The sequence below is a fragment of the Pseudopodoces humilis genome, chromosome 6 (assembly GCF_049639895.1).
Source record: "Pseudopodoces humilis isolate 2021_Gansu_Grassland_sample_001 chromosome 6, ASM4963989v1, whole genome shotgun sequence".
Classification (NCBI taxonomy): domain Eukaryota; kingdom Metazoa; phylum Chordata; class Aves; order Passeriformes; family Paridae; genus Pseudopodoces; species Pseudopodoces humilis.
Genome location: NC_142205.1, coordinates 806,407 through 822,502, shown reverse-complemented (window position 1 = coordinate 822,502; position 16,096 = coordinate 806,407). Strand labels below are relative to the sequence as shown.

Below are 16,096 nucleotides of genomic sequence, written 5' to 3'. Positions count from 1 at the left end.
CACAGCCGGGGAAGAGGCTCCAGCCCTGCTCTGCACAGAGCCCTGCAGAGCACGGAGACAATTCCAGAGGCTCCAGCCTCTCCGTCCTGGGCTGGAAAGGGGGAAAAAGGCAAAGCCAAGCTCTGCTCGCTCCCAAAATCCCAGGCTGCTCCCTCTGCCCCAGGCTCAGTCCCAAAGCCACGGGAAAGGATGGAGAGGCAAAGCCCAGGGTGGTGGCACGGGAATCAGAAAATTCCCGGGATTTGGAGGTGTCAGGGGAGCTGCTGCAGGGCTGGGAAAGATCCCATTATTATATTTTAAACAAATAAATCCCATTGTTTCACCTCAATCCCAATGGGCGACCCCAGCCCGGGAAATACCCCGGGAGCTGCTCATCCTCACCCCACTCCTGGTGTGGGGAGACATGAGCTGGGGACAAGGACAGAAACCCCTGGGGACAAGGACAGAAACCCCTGGGGATAAGGACAGAAACCCCTGGGGACAAGGACAGAAACACCTGGTGACAAGGACAGAAACCCCTGGGGACAAGGACAGACCCCTGGGGACAAGGACAAACCCCTGGGGACAAGGACAGATCCCTGGGGACAAGGACAGATCCCCTGGGGACAAGGACAGAAACCCCTGGGGACAAGGACAGATCCCCTGGGGACAAGGACAAACCCCTGGTGACAAGGACAGACCCCTGGTGACAAGGACAGAGCCCTGGGGACAAGGACAGAGCCCTGGGGACAAGGACAGATCCCTGGGGACAAGGACAGAAACACCTGGTGACAAGGACAGATCCCTGGGGACAAGGACAGATCCCTGGGGACAAGGACAGAAACACCTGGTGACAAGGACAGATCCCTGGGGACAAGGACAGACTCCTGGTGACAAGGACAGAGCCCTGGGGACAAGGACAGAAACCCCTGGGGACAAGGACAGACCCCCCTGGGGACAAGGACAAACCCCTGGGGACAAGGACAGACCTCTGGTGACAAGGACAGAAACCCCTGGGGACAAGGACAGACCCCCCTGGGGACAAGGACAAACCCCTGGTGACAAGGACAGACCCCTGGTGACAAGGACAGACCCCTGGTGACAAGGACAGAAACCCCTGGGGACAAGGACAGATCCCCCTGGGGACAAGGACAAACCCCTGGGGACAAGGACAGACACTCCTGGTGACAAGGACAGATCCCTGGTGACAAGGACAGATCCCCCTGGGGACAAGGACAGAGCCCTGGGGACAAGGACAGATCCCCTGGGGACAAGGACAGACACCTGGGGACAAGGACAGAGCCCTGGGGACAAGGACAGACACCTGGGGACAAGGACAGAAACCCCTGGGGACAAGGACAGACCCCTGGGGACAAGGACAGACCCCTGGTGACAAGGACAAACCCCTGGGGACAAGGACAGATCCCTGGGGACAAGGACAGACCCCTGGTGACAAGGACAGAGCCCTGGGGACAAGGACAAACCCCTGGTGACAAGGACAGATCCCTGGTGACAAGGACAGATCCCTGGTGACAAGGACAAACCCCTGGGGACAAGGACAGAGCCCTGGGGACAAGGACAGATCCCTGGGGACAAGGACAGACTCCTGGTGACAAGGACAGAGCCCTGGGGACAAGGACAGAGCCCTGGTGACAAGGACAAACCCCTGGGGACAAGGACAGAGCCCTGGGGACAAGGACAGATCCCTGGGGACAAGGACAGAGCCCTGGGGACAAGGACAGATCCCTGGGGACAAGGACAGATCCCTGGGGACAAGGACAGAGCCCTGGGGACAAGGACAGCCCGAGCCCAGCGCAGCCTCTCTTGAGGAATTCCCATCCCCCTTTGTGGAACACAAATCTCGAAGTGTTTTTATGCTGGAGCCGGCTGCCAATTTTGTCACTAAATTTCACAGATCGATTGGCAGAAATGTTACATTTTAATTTTAACATTTGAAACGTTCGGGGTTTTTTTTTTTTTCCCCTCTCTAAATGACAAGAGGTTCCAGTTTATCCTTTACAGCTCCTGAAATTGGGCTCATCTGACAGCTCTGGGCTCCTGTGACAGCTCTGGATTGGGGCCGATCTCATTGGCAATTTGATCGTTAACTCGTTTTTGTTTAACCTTTTCCTTTAAAATGCCCCACACAAAGTTCCCAGCAAAGCTTCACCCACCACAACAAACAGCAGCTGATCCCCCGCTGCTTTTGGGGTTTGCACCCTCCCCGGAAGATTTTGGGGTGCTTGAGATGAGCTCGGAGCACCCCTGGCCTCGAGGAGGTTCAGTTCTCTCCAATTCTCCCTTTTTTGCTCCTCAACCATTCCAGAAGCTCCAGCAAGAGCTGCTCCCTTGGAGGATCAAAACTCCTGGCACTGATTTTTCATGGGGGACAAACCGTGCCTCAGTTTCCCACCAAAAACTCCTGGCACCGATTTTTCATGGGGGGACAAACCGTGCCTCAGTTTCCCACCAAAAACTCCTGGCACTGATTTTTTATGGGGGACAAACCGTGCCTCAGTTTCCCACCGAACTCCTGGCACTGATTTTTTATGGGGGACAAACCGTGCCTCAGTTTCCCACCAAAAACTCCTGGCACTGATTTTTTATGGGGGACAAACCGTGCCTCAGTTTCCCACCAAAAACTCCTGGCACCGATTTTTTATGGGGGACAAACCGTGCCTCAGTTTCCCACCAAAAACTCCTGGCACCGATTTTTTATGGGGGATAAACCGTGCCTCAGTTTCCCACCAAAAACTCCTGGCACTGATTTTTTATGGGGGACAAACCGTGCCTCAGTTTCCCACCAAAAACTCCTGGCACTGATTTTTCATGGGGGACAAACCGTGCCTCAGTTTCCCACCAAAAACTCCTGGCACCGATTTTTCATGGGGGACAAACCGTGCCTCAGTTTCCCACCGAACTCCTGGCACTGATTTTTTATGGGGGACAAACCGTGCCTCAGTTTCCCACCAAAAACTCCTGGCACCGATTTTTCATGGGGGACAAACCGTGCCTCAGTTTCCCACCAAAAACTCCTGGCACTGATTTTTCATGGGGGACAAACCGTGCCTCAGTTTCCCACCAAAAACTCCTGGCACCGATTTTTTATGGGGGACAAACCGTGCCTCAGTTTCCCACCAAAAACTCCTGGCACTGATTTTTCATGGGGGACAAACCGTGCCTCAGTTTCCCACCGAACTCCTGGCACCGATTTTTCATGGGGGACAAACCGTGCCTCAGTTTCCCACCGAACTCCTGGCACCGATTTTTCATGGGGGACAAACCGTGCCTCAGTTTCCCACCGAACTCCTGGCACCGATTTTTCATGGGGGATAAACCGTGCCTCAGTTTCCCACCGAACTCCTGGCACCGATTTTTTATGGGGGACAAACCGTGCCTCAGTTTCCCACTGAACTGGGCTGAAGGAATCGCTGGGATGAGCGGGAGGAGGGAGAATTCTCTCAATTCCAGCACCCAAACATTCCCAAAATTCCCAGGAAGGAGGAGAAAACCCCTCAGCTGGGTTAATTAATAATAATCTGATATTTAATATAACTAATATTTAATATAACCTGTCTATAGGAATAGATAAATAACCTCAATAATAGATAAATAACCTCAAACAGGGGCTGGATTAATTAATTAATAATAACCTGATATTTGATATAAAATAACCTCAATAATAGATAAATAACCTCAAACAGGGGCTGGGTTAATTAATTAATAATAACCTGATATTTAATATAAAATAACCTCAATAATAGATAAATAACCTCAAACAGGGGCTGGGTTAATTATTAATAAACTGATATTTAATATAAAATAACCTGATATTTGATATAAAATAACCTCAATAGTAGATAAATAACCTCAAACAGGGGCTGGATTAATTAATTAATAATAACCTGATATTTGATATAAAATAACCTCAATAATAGATAAATAACCTCAAACAGGGGCTGGATTAATTAATTAATAATAACCTGATATTTAATATAAAATAACCTCAATAGTAGATAAATAACCTCAAACAGGGGCTGGGTTAGTTAATAATAACGTTATATTTAATATAAAATAACCTCAATAGTAGATAAATAACCTCAAATAGGGGTGGGGTTAATTAATAATAACCTGATATTTAATATAAAATAACCTCAACAGTAGATAAATAAACAAGGGTTGGGTTAATTCATCAATAAACTGATATTTAATATATATAACCTGTCTATAGGAATAAATAAATAACCTCAATAGCAGATAAATAACCTCAAACAGAGGTTGGGTTAATTAATAATAACCTGATAGATAATATAAAATAACCTCAATAGTAGATAAATAGCCTCAAACAGAGGTTGGGTTAATTAATAATAACCTGATATTTAATATAAAATAGCCTCAATAGAAGATAAATAAACAAGGGCTGGGTTAATTCATCAATAAACTGATATTTAATATAAAATAACCTCTCTATAGAAATAGATAAATAAACTCAATAGTAGATAATTAACCTCAAATAGGGGCTGGGTTAATTAATAATAACCTGATATTTAATATAAAATAACCTCAATAGAAGATAAATAACCTCAAACAGGGGTTGGGTTAATTAATAATAACCTGATATTTAATATAAAATAACCTCTCTATAGGAATAAATAAATAACCTCAGTAGCAGATAAATCACCTCACATGGGAGTAAGGTTAATTAATAATTACTTGATAGCTAATAGATAGAGATATATGGATATATAGATATATTGATAGAGAAATAACCTCAATAATAGATAAACAAATAACCTCAGAGGTTGTGTTAATTCATAAATAACCTCATAAACAGTCGATTAATTATCTCAATATATTAATTGGATAAAAACCCTTTAATAATAGATAAATACCCTCAAGCAGAGGCTGGGTTAATTCATCAATATTCTCATGGAATATAGATAAATATTCTATAGAATATGTAGCTATAATATAGAATATATATCTGTAATATAGAATATAGAATATATAGAATATAGACTAGATAGAATATAGACTATATAGACTAGATAGACTAGATAGAATATATAGAATATATAGAATATATAGATTATATAGAATATATAGAATACAGAACAGATAGAATATATAGAATATAGAATATATATAATATAGAATATATAGAATATATAGAATATAGAATATATAGAATATAGAATAGATAGAATATATAGAATATAGACTAGATAGAATATAGAATAGATAGAATATAGACTAGATAGAATATATAGAATGTAGACTAGATAGAATATATAGAATATATAGAATATATAGAATATATAGAATATATAGAATATAGAATATATATAGACTAGATAGAATATAGAATATAGAATATATAGAATATAGAATAGATAGAATACAGAACAGATAGAATATATAGAATAGATAGAATATGCAGAATATATAGAATATAGAATAGATAGAATATAGAATAGATAGAATATATAGAATATATAGAATATAGAATATAGGTAATATAGAATATATAGAATACAGAACAGATAGAATATATAGAATATAGACTAGATAGAATATATAGAATATATAGAATATATAGAATATAGAATATATAGAATATAGACTAGAGAGAATATTTAGAATATAGAATATATAGAACACAGAACAGATAGAATATATAGAATATAGAATATATAGTATATATAGAATGGATAGTATATATAGAATATAGAATAAATAGAATATATAGAATATATAGAATATAGAATATATTGAATACAGAACAGATAGAATATATAGAATATAGAATATATAGAATATATAGAATGCATAATATATATAGAATATAGAATAAATAGAATATATAGAATATAGATATAGATAAAATGTAGAATAGATTAATAACACCAATACATTAACAGATAAATAACCTCAAGAATAGATAAATACCCTCAAATTGAGGTTGGGTGAATTCATTAATAACCCAAAAGATCAATAACCTCAATGTATGAATAGATAATTATTAATTATATATTAGTATATTATCTATACTATTATATAATTAGATAATAGATCAATAATCTCAACATATGAATAGATAATTATTAATTATATATATTGTTATATTATCTATTCTATTATATAATTAGATAATAGATCAAGAACCTCAATGTATGAATAAGTAGTTATTAATTATATATTAGAATATTATCTACTCATATAATTAAATAATAGATAAAGAATCTCAATATATGAATAGGTAATTAATTATATATTAGCATATTATCTACTCTATTTATATAAATACTCTATAATTTATATATAATATATATTTATATATAATATATAATTTACATATATAAATTATATAAATTTATATAATTTATATAATTACTCTATAATATATAATTAGACAATAGATCAAGAACCTCAATGGATGAATAGGTAATTAAGTATATATTAGTATATTATCTATTCTATTATATAATTAGATAATAGATGAAGAACCTCAATGGATTAATAGGTAATTATTAATATTATTATATTATCTACTCTATTATATAATTAGATAATAGATGAAGAACCTCAATGGATGAATAGGTAATTATTAATATTATTATATAATTAGATAATAGATCAAGAACCTCAGTGGATGAATGTATAATTAATTATATATTATTATATTATCTACTCTATTATATAATTAGATAATAGATGAAGAACCTCAATGGATGAATAGGTAATTATTAATATTAATATATAATTAGATAATAGATCAAGAACCTCAGTGGATGAATGTATAATTAATTATATATTATTATATTATCTACTCTATTATATAATTAGATAATAGATGAAGAACCTCAATGGATGAATAGGTAATTATTAATATTAATATATAATTAGATAATAGATGAAGAACCTCAGTGGATTAATAGATAATTAATTATATATTATTATATTATCTACTCTATTATATAATTAGATAATAGATGAAGAACCTCAATGGATGAATAGGTAATTATTAATATTATTATATAATTAGATAATAGATCAAGAGCCTCAATGGATTAATAGATAATTATTAATATTATTATATTATCTACTCTATTATATAATTAGATAATAGATGAAGAACCTCAATGGATGAATAGGTAATTATTAATATTATTATATAATTAGATAATAGATGAAGAACCTCAGTGGATGAATGTATAATTAATTATATATTATTATATTATCTACTCTATTATATAATTAGATAATAGATGAAGAACCTCAATGGATGAATAGGTAATTATTAATATTAATATATAATTAGATAATAGATGAAGAATCTCAGTGGATTAATAGATAATTATTAATATTATTATATAATTAGATAATAGATGAAGAACCTCAATGGATGAATAGGTAATTATTAATATTAATATATAATTAGATAATAGATGAAGAATCTCAGTGGATTAATAGATAATTAATTATATATTATTATATTATATACTCTATTATATAATTAGACAATAGCTCAATAACCTCAATGGATGAATGTATAATTATTAATATTATTATATTATCTACTGTATTATATAATTAGACAATAGCTCAATAACCTCAATGGATGAATAGGTAATTATTAATATTATTATATAATTAGATAATAGATGAAGAACCTCAATGGATGAATGTATAATTATTAATATTATTATATTATCTACTGTATTATCTAATTAGACAATAGCTCAATAACCTCAATGGATGAATGTATAATTATTAATATTATTATATTATCTACTGTATTATATAATTAGACAATAGCTCAATAACCTCAATGGATGAATGTATAATTATTAATATTATTATATTATCTACTGTATTATCTAATTAGACAATAGCTCAATAACCTCAATGGATGAATGTATAATTATTAATATTATTATATTATCTAGTCTATTATCTAATTAGACAATAGCTCAATAACCTCAATGGATGAATAGATAAAAAGCCCTAATAATGAATTTATTGGGTGTGGTTTCCATGACGGAGCCCTGGGGATTTTTGGGGAAATGGGGAAGGGAATCCCTGGGAATGTCCCGAGGTGCAGAGGTGGGAACTGCTCAGAAATGCATTTCTGGGTGTCCCCAGCCCGGTACTCACGATGGGGGTTCCAAAGGGAATGTAACCTGGGGGAGAAAGAGAAATTCATCAATTGTAATGGCATTAATTGGAATTTTAATTGGAATTGGAATTGGAATTGGAATTGTAATTGGAATTTTAATTGTAATTTTAATTGTAATTTTAATTTTAATTTTAATTTTAATTTTAATTTTAATTGTAATTGTAATTGTAATTGTAATTGTAATTGTAATTGTAATTGTAATTTTAATTGTAATTGTAATTTTAATTGTAATTTTAATTTTAATTGTAATTGTAATTGTAATTTTAATTGAAATTGTAAATTGTAAATTGTAAATTGTAAATTGTAAATTGTGAATTGTAAATTGTAAATTGTGAATTGTGAATTGTGAATTGTGAATTGTGAATTGTGAATTGTGAATTGTGAATTGTGAATTGTGAATTGTGAATTGTAAATTGTGAATTGTGAATTGTGAATTGTAAATTGTGAATTGTGAATTGTGAATTGTGAATTGTGAATTGTGAATTGTGAATTGTGAATTGTGAATTGTAAATTGTGAATTGTGAATTGTGAATTGTGAATTGTAAATTGTAAATTGTAAATTGTAAATTGTAAATTGTGAATTGTAAATTGTGAATTGTAAATTGTAAATTGTGAATTGTGAATTGTGAATTGTAAATTGTGAATTGTGAATTGTAAATTGTAAATTGTAAATTGTGAATTGTGAATTGTAAATTGTGAATTGTGAATTGTGAATTGTAAATTGTAAATTGTGAATTGTGAATTGTAAATTGTGAATTGTGAATTGTAAATTGTAAATTGTGAATTGTAAATTGTAAATTGTGAATTGTGAATTGTAAATTGTGAATTGTGAATGAATGTCCCTGTGCAGGAGAAAGCCCAGCCTGGCACATCCTGCATCTCCACCTGATGCTCCATCCTGCAGCCTCCTCCTGCTTTCCCCACCCTGCATTTCCTTTTAAAGCTCCCCAAAGTCTTTTCCTCCAATTTTATTGAGCACCACGGAAATCAAACTCCTCGTGTTCCCCCCCTGCTGCCAATCCCTGTGCTAATTATAATTCATCTCTGATTTCCACTGCAGGCTCTCAGAGCATTCCCCAATATTGCTGAATTCCCTTCCTGGATCCAAAATTCAACCAAAAAGACCCGAGAGGAAGGAAAATTGGGAAGATAAATACAGGACAAGGCAGCAGAGCAGAGGCTCCTGTGTCCCCAAAGAACTGAGCCCTGCTGATGTTCCCTGGGGCCCAGGCAGCTGAAAATGTTGCACCCAAACCCAAGGATTAATTAATTTAATATTTTAAATTAATATTTTAATAGTTTAATATTTCAGATCTGCTGGGAAATGCTGTGCTGGTGCTCCCAGGAGAGCTGCTGGGGACCTGGGGACAGTGGGACACCCCAGAGAGGGGAGGAGGCAACTTTTAATCATTAAACTCATTAATCATTAAAGCTCATTAAGGCACAGAGAAGCTGCTCCTTCCTGGAATCCCAGTGCCAGGGCTGTTCAATACCATAACAGGTGGAAAAACAGGGATCATCCCGTTCTTTTTTGGGAATAAACCCTCCCCAGCCCCCTCCTCTTCAGGCACTGAGGATGGATCAAGCTGTGGGCAGCGAGTTTTGTCATTTACTGCAAAATGAAAATGCTCCCAAACTTGACAGATCCCTCAAAAACGCCAGAAAAGGCTCTGGATGGGGCTCAGGTAAAATAGGAAGTGTCTTTCCATGAGGAAAGGGGAGAGAAAAAGGGGAAAGGAAAGGGGGAAAAGGAAAGGGGGAAAAGGAAAGGGGGGGAAAGGAAAGGGGAAAACGAAAGGGGAAAAGGAAAGGGGGGGAAAAGGAAAGGGGAAAAGGAAAGGGGAAAAGGAAAGGGGAAAAGGAAAGGGGAAAAGGAAAGGGGAAAAGGAAAGGGGAAAAGGAAAGGGGGAAAGGAAAGGGGGAAAGGAAAGGGGGAAAGGAAAGGGGAAAAGGAAAGGGGGAAAGAAAGGGGAATAACAAAAAGGGGGGAAAAAGAATATGGGGAAAATGGGGGAAAAGGAAAGGGGGAAAAGAAAGGGGGAAAAGAAAAGGGGGAAAGGGGGAAAAGGAAAGGGGGGGAAAGGAAAGGGGAAAAGAAAAGGGGGAAAAGGAAAGGGGGAAAGGAAAGGGGGAAAGGAAAGGGGGAAAGGAAAGGGGGAAAGGAAAGGGGGAAAGGAAAGGGGGAAAGGAAAGGGGAATAAAGAAAAGGGGAAAAGGGGGAAAAGAAAAGGGGGAAAAGAAAAGGGGGAAAAGAAAAGGGGGAAAAGGAAAGGGGGAAAAGGAAAGGGGGAAAAGGAAAGGGGGAAAAGAAAGGGGAATAAAGAAAAGGGGAAAAGGGGGAAAAGAAAAGGGGGAAAAGAAAAGGGGGAAAAGAATAGGGGGAAAAGGAAAGGGGGAAAAGGAAAGGGGGAAAAGGAAAGGGGGAAAAAAGAAAGGGGAATAAAGAAAAGGGGAAAAGAAAAGGGGGAAAAGGGGAAAAGGGGGAAAAGAAAAGGGGGAAAAGAAAAGGGGGAAAGGAAAGGAAAGGGGGAAAAGGAAAGGGGAAAAGAAAGGGGAATAACGAAAAGGGGGGAAAAAGAAAATGGGGAAAATGGGGGGGAAAGGAAAGGGGAAAAAAAGAAAGGGGAATAAAGAAAAGGGGGAAAAAGAAAAGGGGGAAAAGGAAACTATTAAGCACTAAATCTCACAGGATCTTCATTTTCCTCACCTACAGATGGATTTTGGTGCTGGAATTCCTTCCTGATCTTTGTCTAAATGTTGACAAGGTTCAGTTGAGAAGGAGGAGACCCCTCCCCAGGATTTTATACAAACTCCAGGTGAAAGGAGGGGATGTGCCGTACCTGACATTCGGAAAGGCATGAAGATGGTCTCGTTTGTGTCGGGGTGGATGATGGCCTGCAAGTGTCACCAGAGCCACAGTGAGGGCACAGCAAAGCCACCCCCCAGCCCCAAAGCTCCTCTGAGCCCCCAGAATTCCCCCCCAGGACCCTCCTCCTTTCCCAGCTCCCAGCAAAGGGGGTTTGGGCTCAGCAGCCCCCACAAAACCCCTCCCCAGCACTGATTTTGTGATCCAGCAGCAGCTCAGCAGCCAGGAGGAGAGCAGGGACCCTCCCAGCTCCTTCCTGCTCCTGGCTCCCCAAAAACTGCACCTGAACCCCAGGAAAGGCAGATTTAGGAGGGAAAGGGAAAGCTGTTTCTGTCCCTGCCTGTTTTCAGCAGCTCCTCTGAGGCTGGAATGTCCTGGGCAGGAAATCTGGGAAAAGCCTGGCTGGGGCAGAGGGATGGGCAGGGCTCTGGACTGGAGAAGAAAATTCCCTTTATCCTGCTGGGAATCAAAGGGGTCACGGGGGAAACCCTGAGGCCTCGGGGCCAAACAACACCGAGGGGTTGGGTTCAGGAGCCTCTCCCACCTACAGGGGTGGATCCCATTCCAGGGGTGGATCCCATTCCAGGATTTCCACCTGCAGGGGTGGATCCCATTCCAGGGGTGGATCCCATTCCAGGATTCCCACCTGCAGGGCTGGATCCCCATCCAGGGGTGGATCCCATTCCAGGAGTGGATCCCATTCCAGGGATGGATCCCATCCCAGGAACTCCTCCCACCTGCAGGGGTGGATCCCATTCCAGGAGTGGATCCCATTCCAGGAGTGGATCCCATTCCAGGATTCCCACCTGCAGGGGTGGATCCCATTCCAGGAGTGGATCCCATTCCAGGGGTGGATCCCATTCCAGGGGTGGATCCCATCCCAGGAACTCCTCCCACCTGCAGGGGTGGATCCCATTCCAGGGATGGATCCCATTCCAGGAGTGGATCCCATTCCAGGGGTGGATCCCATTCCAGGAGTGGATCCCATTCCAGGGGTGGATCCCATTCCAGGAGTGGATCCCATTCCAGGAGTGGATCCCATTCCAGGAACTCCTCCCACCTGCAGGGGTGGATCCCATTCCAGGGATGGATCCCATTCCAGGGATGGATCCCATTCCAGGAGTGGATCCCATTCCAGGAGTGGATCCCATTCCAGGGGTGGATCCCATTCCAGGAGTGGATCCCATTCCAGGAGTGGATCCCCTTCCAGGAGTTTCTCCCACAGCAGGAGCTGGGATAACCCCAGGCAGGCCCAGCCCTCCCAGGATGGCACCACAAGGGACCCGAAATCCCCACACCTGCTTTTCCCTGGATTTTCCAGAGACTCCAGCCTTGATGTGCACCCACAGCTCCTCAGCCCTGGCGCCTCTGGAGATCCCAACCTCCCTAAAAATCCCAAATCCGCTTTGCTGATGGCCCATTTTTAACCACATCTCCCCCCAAATCTTCTGCCAAGCCCAGGAGGCTGCACTGGAATTAACTGGGAAGGAAAAAAAATCAATTCCCAAGGGATCTGGGGCCGTGGGGAGGAAGGTACAGCACAGGCACAAATCTTCCCAAGGAACTGTCAAACTATTTGCAAAAAACTGGAGACAAGAAAGCTCTTGACTAGACAGGAAGGAGAAAATGAAGACATCAAAATATATAAATATATATATATATAAAAAAAAAAAGAAAAGAAAAAAAAAAAAAGAAAATCAGGCTTTTTGGTGGCAGAGTGTTCTCTGAATTTACATTTCCATGGGAAGGCAAAACAGCAACTGGCAAAGGGAATGAGGGAGGACAGGAAAAAGCAGAGATACTTGAAAATAATAAGGAAATTTGGAAATATTTAAGAAGTGTATTACCTGTTTGATTTTTTGAGCTCCCCACAGCTGGAAAAACAAAAGAGAATGTTAAATGTAAAAAAATACCAGTGTAGTTTTATCCCAAATATTCATCTTTTAGCTGCTGTTGTAAACAAACAGGAGGGATTGGGACAAAAACCTCATTTTCTGCAGCCACCAGGATGGATTTAAAGCTCCTTTACACACCTGAGCTCCTTCACAGCTGCGTGGGCAGCAAGAGACAATATTAAACTGGTATTAAATGGCAGAAAGAAGAAGAACAGCCAGAATTCAGAGCTTTAAAATCCCGAATTCTGTGCTGCAGGGAGATCTCAAGGTAAATTTAGCACTCCCTGGATGAGCTTCCCGTGGCAATGCAGCCTCGCTGGGGGCAAGGTGGGTTCCTGCAGGGAACACAAAGCTCTTCCAGCAACCACAACCAACAGCCAGCACTCTGCAGGCTGAAACACACCGGGAGATGCTCGAAGAGAAGCAAAAATCTCCTTGAAATCTCTCACTGTTGCTCTCCAAACCCCCAAATGCGGCTCAGAGGGTGGGGATGGGTGGGCAGCGAGGAGGAAACATCCTGGGAGAGGGGCAGGTGGGGACAAGGAGCACCCAGAGCTGCCCCTTCCTGCTCAAAGGGGTTCCCTGCACACCTGAACCCAGTTCCAGCCTCAGACCCCAAAGCTGTGCCCCGTCCCAGGGCAGGGTGGAGGGCAGGACTCTGAACGTCCCAGCAGAAGTTGGGTTTTGCTGTTCCAAACCCGTGTTCAGCCCCAGCCCCAGCACCTCTGCCTGGGTTTGTTCCTCCCTCAGGTGCTTGGAGCTGCAAATCCACCCTTGAACCTCGGTTTCAATCTGAAAAAGCCCCAGTTTCTCCGTCAGCCAGGCTGCTTCCCTGGCAAGGCTCCTTTGCCAATCCCTCCCCACCCTCGTGGCTCCTTCACTGCTCTCCAATTTGTCAACATCCTCTCGAGTGGAGGCCGCCAGGAGCCTGGGGAATTATTCCAAGGAGAGCTGTGCCGGAGCCAATCCCAGGGCAGGAGAACCTGGGGAGTTCTGCTCCTGCTGCTGCTGCTGAATCCCAGGCTGCTGATGGCTCTTTTTGGCTCACGGTTCCCCACCAAAAGCCATCCACACCCTGCAGATCAGGTGTTCACCCTGCTGAGCTCACCACTCGTCCCTCACCCCGGCTTTATTGCCATTCCCAAATAGAAATCCATTAAAATGCTGTTGGAATGAGGTAATTAGCCTGCTATAAATGGCATTAATTGGCCCGTTGATCCAAACACGCCCAAATCTCACTCCCAGTTCACCTCACAGTGAAGCTCTGAGATCAACTCCACTGCTTGTGATGAGGATCTGAGGATGGAAATGTCACGTACACAGCGGCTTTCTCCCGAGGGAAAATTCCCTTCCCAAGGAAAATCATTCTTGCCCCTTTTCCAGAGGAACACAGAGGCTGGGGGACACAAAGGACAATCCTTGTGGGTGGTGAAGACCAGCTGGGTCTGAATCCCAAAACCCAAAGGGAAGGAGGCTCCACGTCCAGGCAGTCAGCAGATCTCCAGCAGCTGGAGAACTTCCAAGGGGTGCAGGTGGAATTCCTCGGGCTCCAGGTGCCTTCCCAGCACGTCCCAGTGACCCCGGGGCTGCCCCCGTCGCCTTCAGCCGGGCTGGGAAACAGAACCGCCGGATTTTCCTCTCCAACTGCAGGCACTGACACCAGCAAAAAGGAAGAGGGATGGTTTCTGAGCCAGCACGAGGGCTTTTTTGGTCAAATTCTCTAATTTCATTAATTGATCCCAATATTTATGCCTTTCCCTGCTGCAGTGCAAATATTGTTAGAACACGCGGTTTCATTACTTCTCCCAAAGAGACTTCACAAGATGCACCTGATGAGTCACCTCAGGATTCTGCCAGCTCATTTTCACTTCTTTCCCCTCTAATTCCTGTTCTGTCTGCAGCGTTTTCCAGCAGCTCCAGCTCCCTGACGAGTCCTGCCAGCCTCTCCTTTGGGTTTTGCTGGGATTTCATTCCACCCTCCCCGGCCATCCTGGAGGAACAGCCGAGCTTCCACCTCCTCCACCCCGCCGGGAAACCGGGGAATCTTCTCTGGAGCACAGGGAACGACTCCAGCTTCGTGCTGGGTTTAGATTTCAGTGCAGGATTGCTGGATCAGCCTCACCAGGAGGCTCTCCTGGGACGGAGGATTTTCCTTGCTCTGCCGCCCCTCGGTTTGGGTGCCTGGGGTGGGATTGGAGCAGGGAAGAGCAGAGGGCTGGAGCAGCGTTATCCCAACATTCCCCTCTCCAGCTGCATCCCAAGCAGGCAGGAATGGGCTCTGGGGCCACTGCAACCTTCCCTGGGTCAGATCAGAACAGGGAACCACCTGGATCATGGATCAGAGCAGGGAACCACATGGATCAGATCAGGGAACCACATGGATCATGGATCAGAGCAGGGAACCACATGGATCATGGATCAGAGCAGGGAACCACATGGATCATGGATCAGAGGAACCACATGGATCATGGATCAGAGCAGAGAACCACATGGATCAGAGCAGGGAACCACCTGGATCATGGATCAGAGCAGAGGAACCACATGGATCAGATCAGAGGGGAACCACATGGATCAGATCAGGGAACTACATGGATCATGGATCAGAGCAGGGAACCACATGGATCATGGATCAGAGGAACCACATGGATCATGGATCAGAGGAACCACATGGATCAGAGCAGAGGAACCACATGGATCAGATCAGGGAACCACATGGATCATGGATCAGACCAGGGAACCACATGGATCAGACCAGATCAGATCAGAGGACCCACACAGGGTCCCTCCATGGACAGGCAGGAATCAGCTCCAGTGGTGCACAAGAGGTCTCAGATCCACCTTTCCAGGACTCCTGGAAGAGATTTCCAACCAGCCTCTCCAGGATTTCTCTACAGTTTTTTCCAGGAAGAGTCACCACTTCTGTCACCACCTTGAGCAAAGCCTTAAAGCCCTGAGCTCGGTGGTCCAGCACAGGAGGGACCTGGAGCTGCTGGAGGAGCCCAGAGGAGGCTCCAGGAGGAGCAGAGGGATGGAGCAGCTCTGGGAGGAGAGGCTGGGAGAGCTGGGATTGTTCACCTGGCCAGGAGAAGCTTTGGGGTGAGCTCAGTGTGGCCTTGCAGGGCCTGAAGGAGCCACAGGAAACCTGGAGAGAGACAATTGCCAAGGGCTGCAGGGACA

General features: G+C 42.3%; 1 protein-coding gene across 2 annotated transcripts in view; it reads right to left on the bottom strand.

Annotated features, from left to right (window-relative positions):
• SFXN5 (sideroflexin 5) overlaps positions 1–16,096 on the bottom strand; it is a 111,489-nt gene that overhangs the window by 55,599 nt on the left and 39,794 nt on the right. For both annotated transcript variants that reach the window (XM_005532569.3, XM_088056984.1), the window contains exons 4-6: positions 12,872–12,898; positions 10,999–11,053; positions 8,137–8,162 (exon numbers count right to left, since the gene is read on the bottom strand). In XM_005532569.3, the coding sequence (XP_005532626.2) occupies positions 8,137–8,162; positions 10,999–11,053; positions 12,872–12,898 (108 nt within the window). The remainder of the gene's footprint in view (positions 1–8,136; positions 8,163–10,998; positions 11,054–12,871; positions 12,899–16,096) is intronic.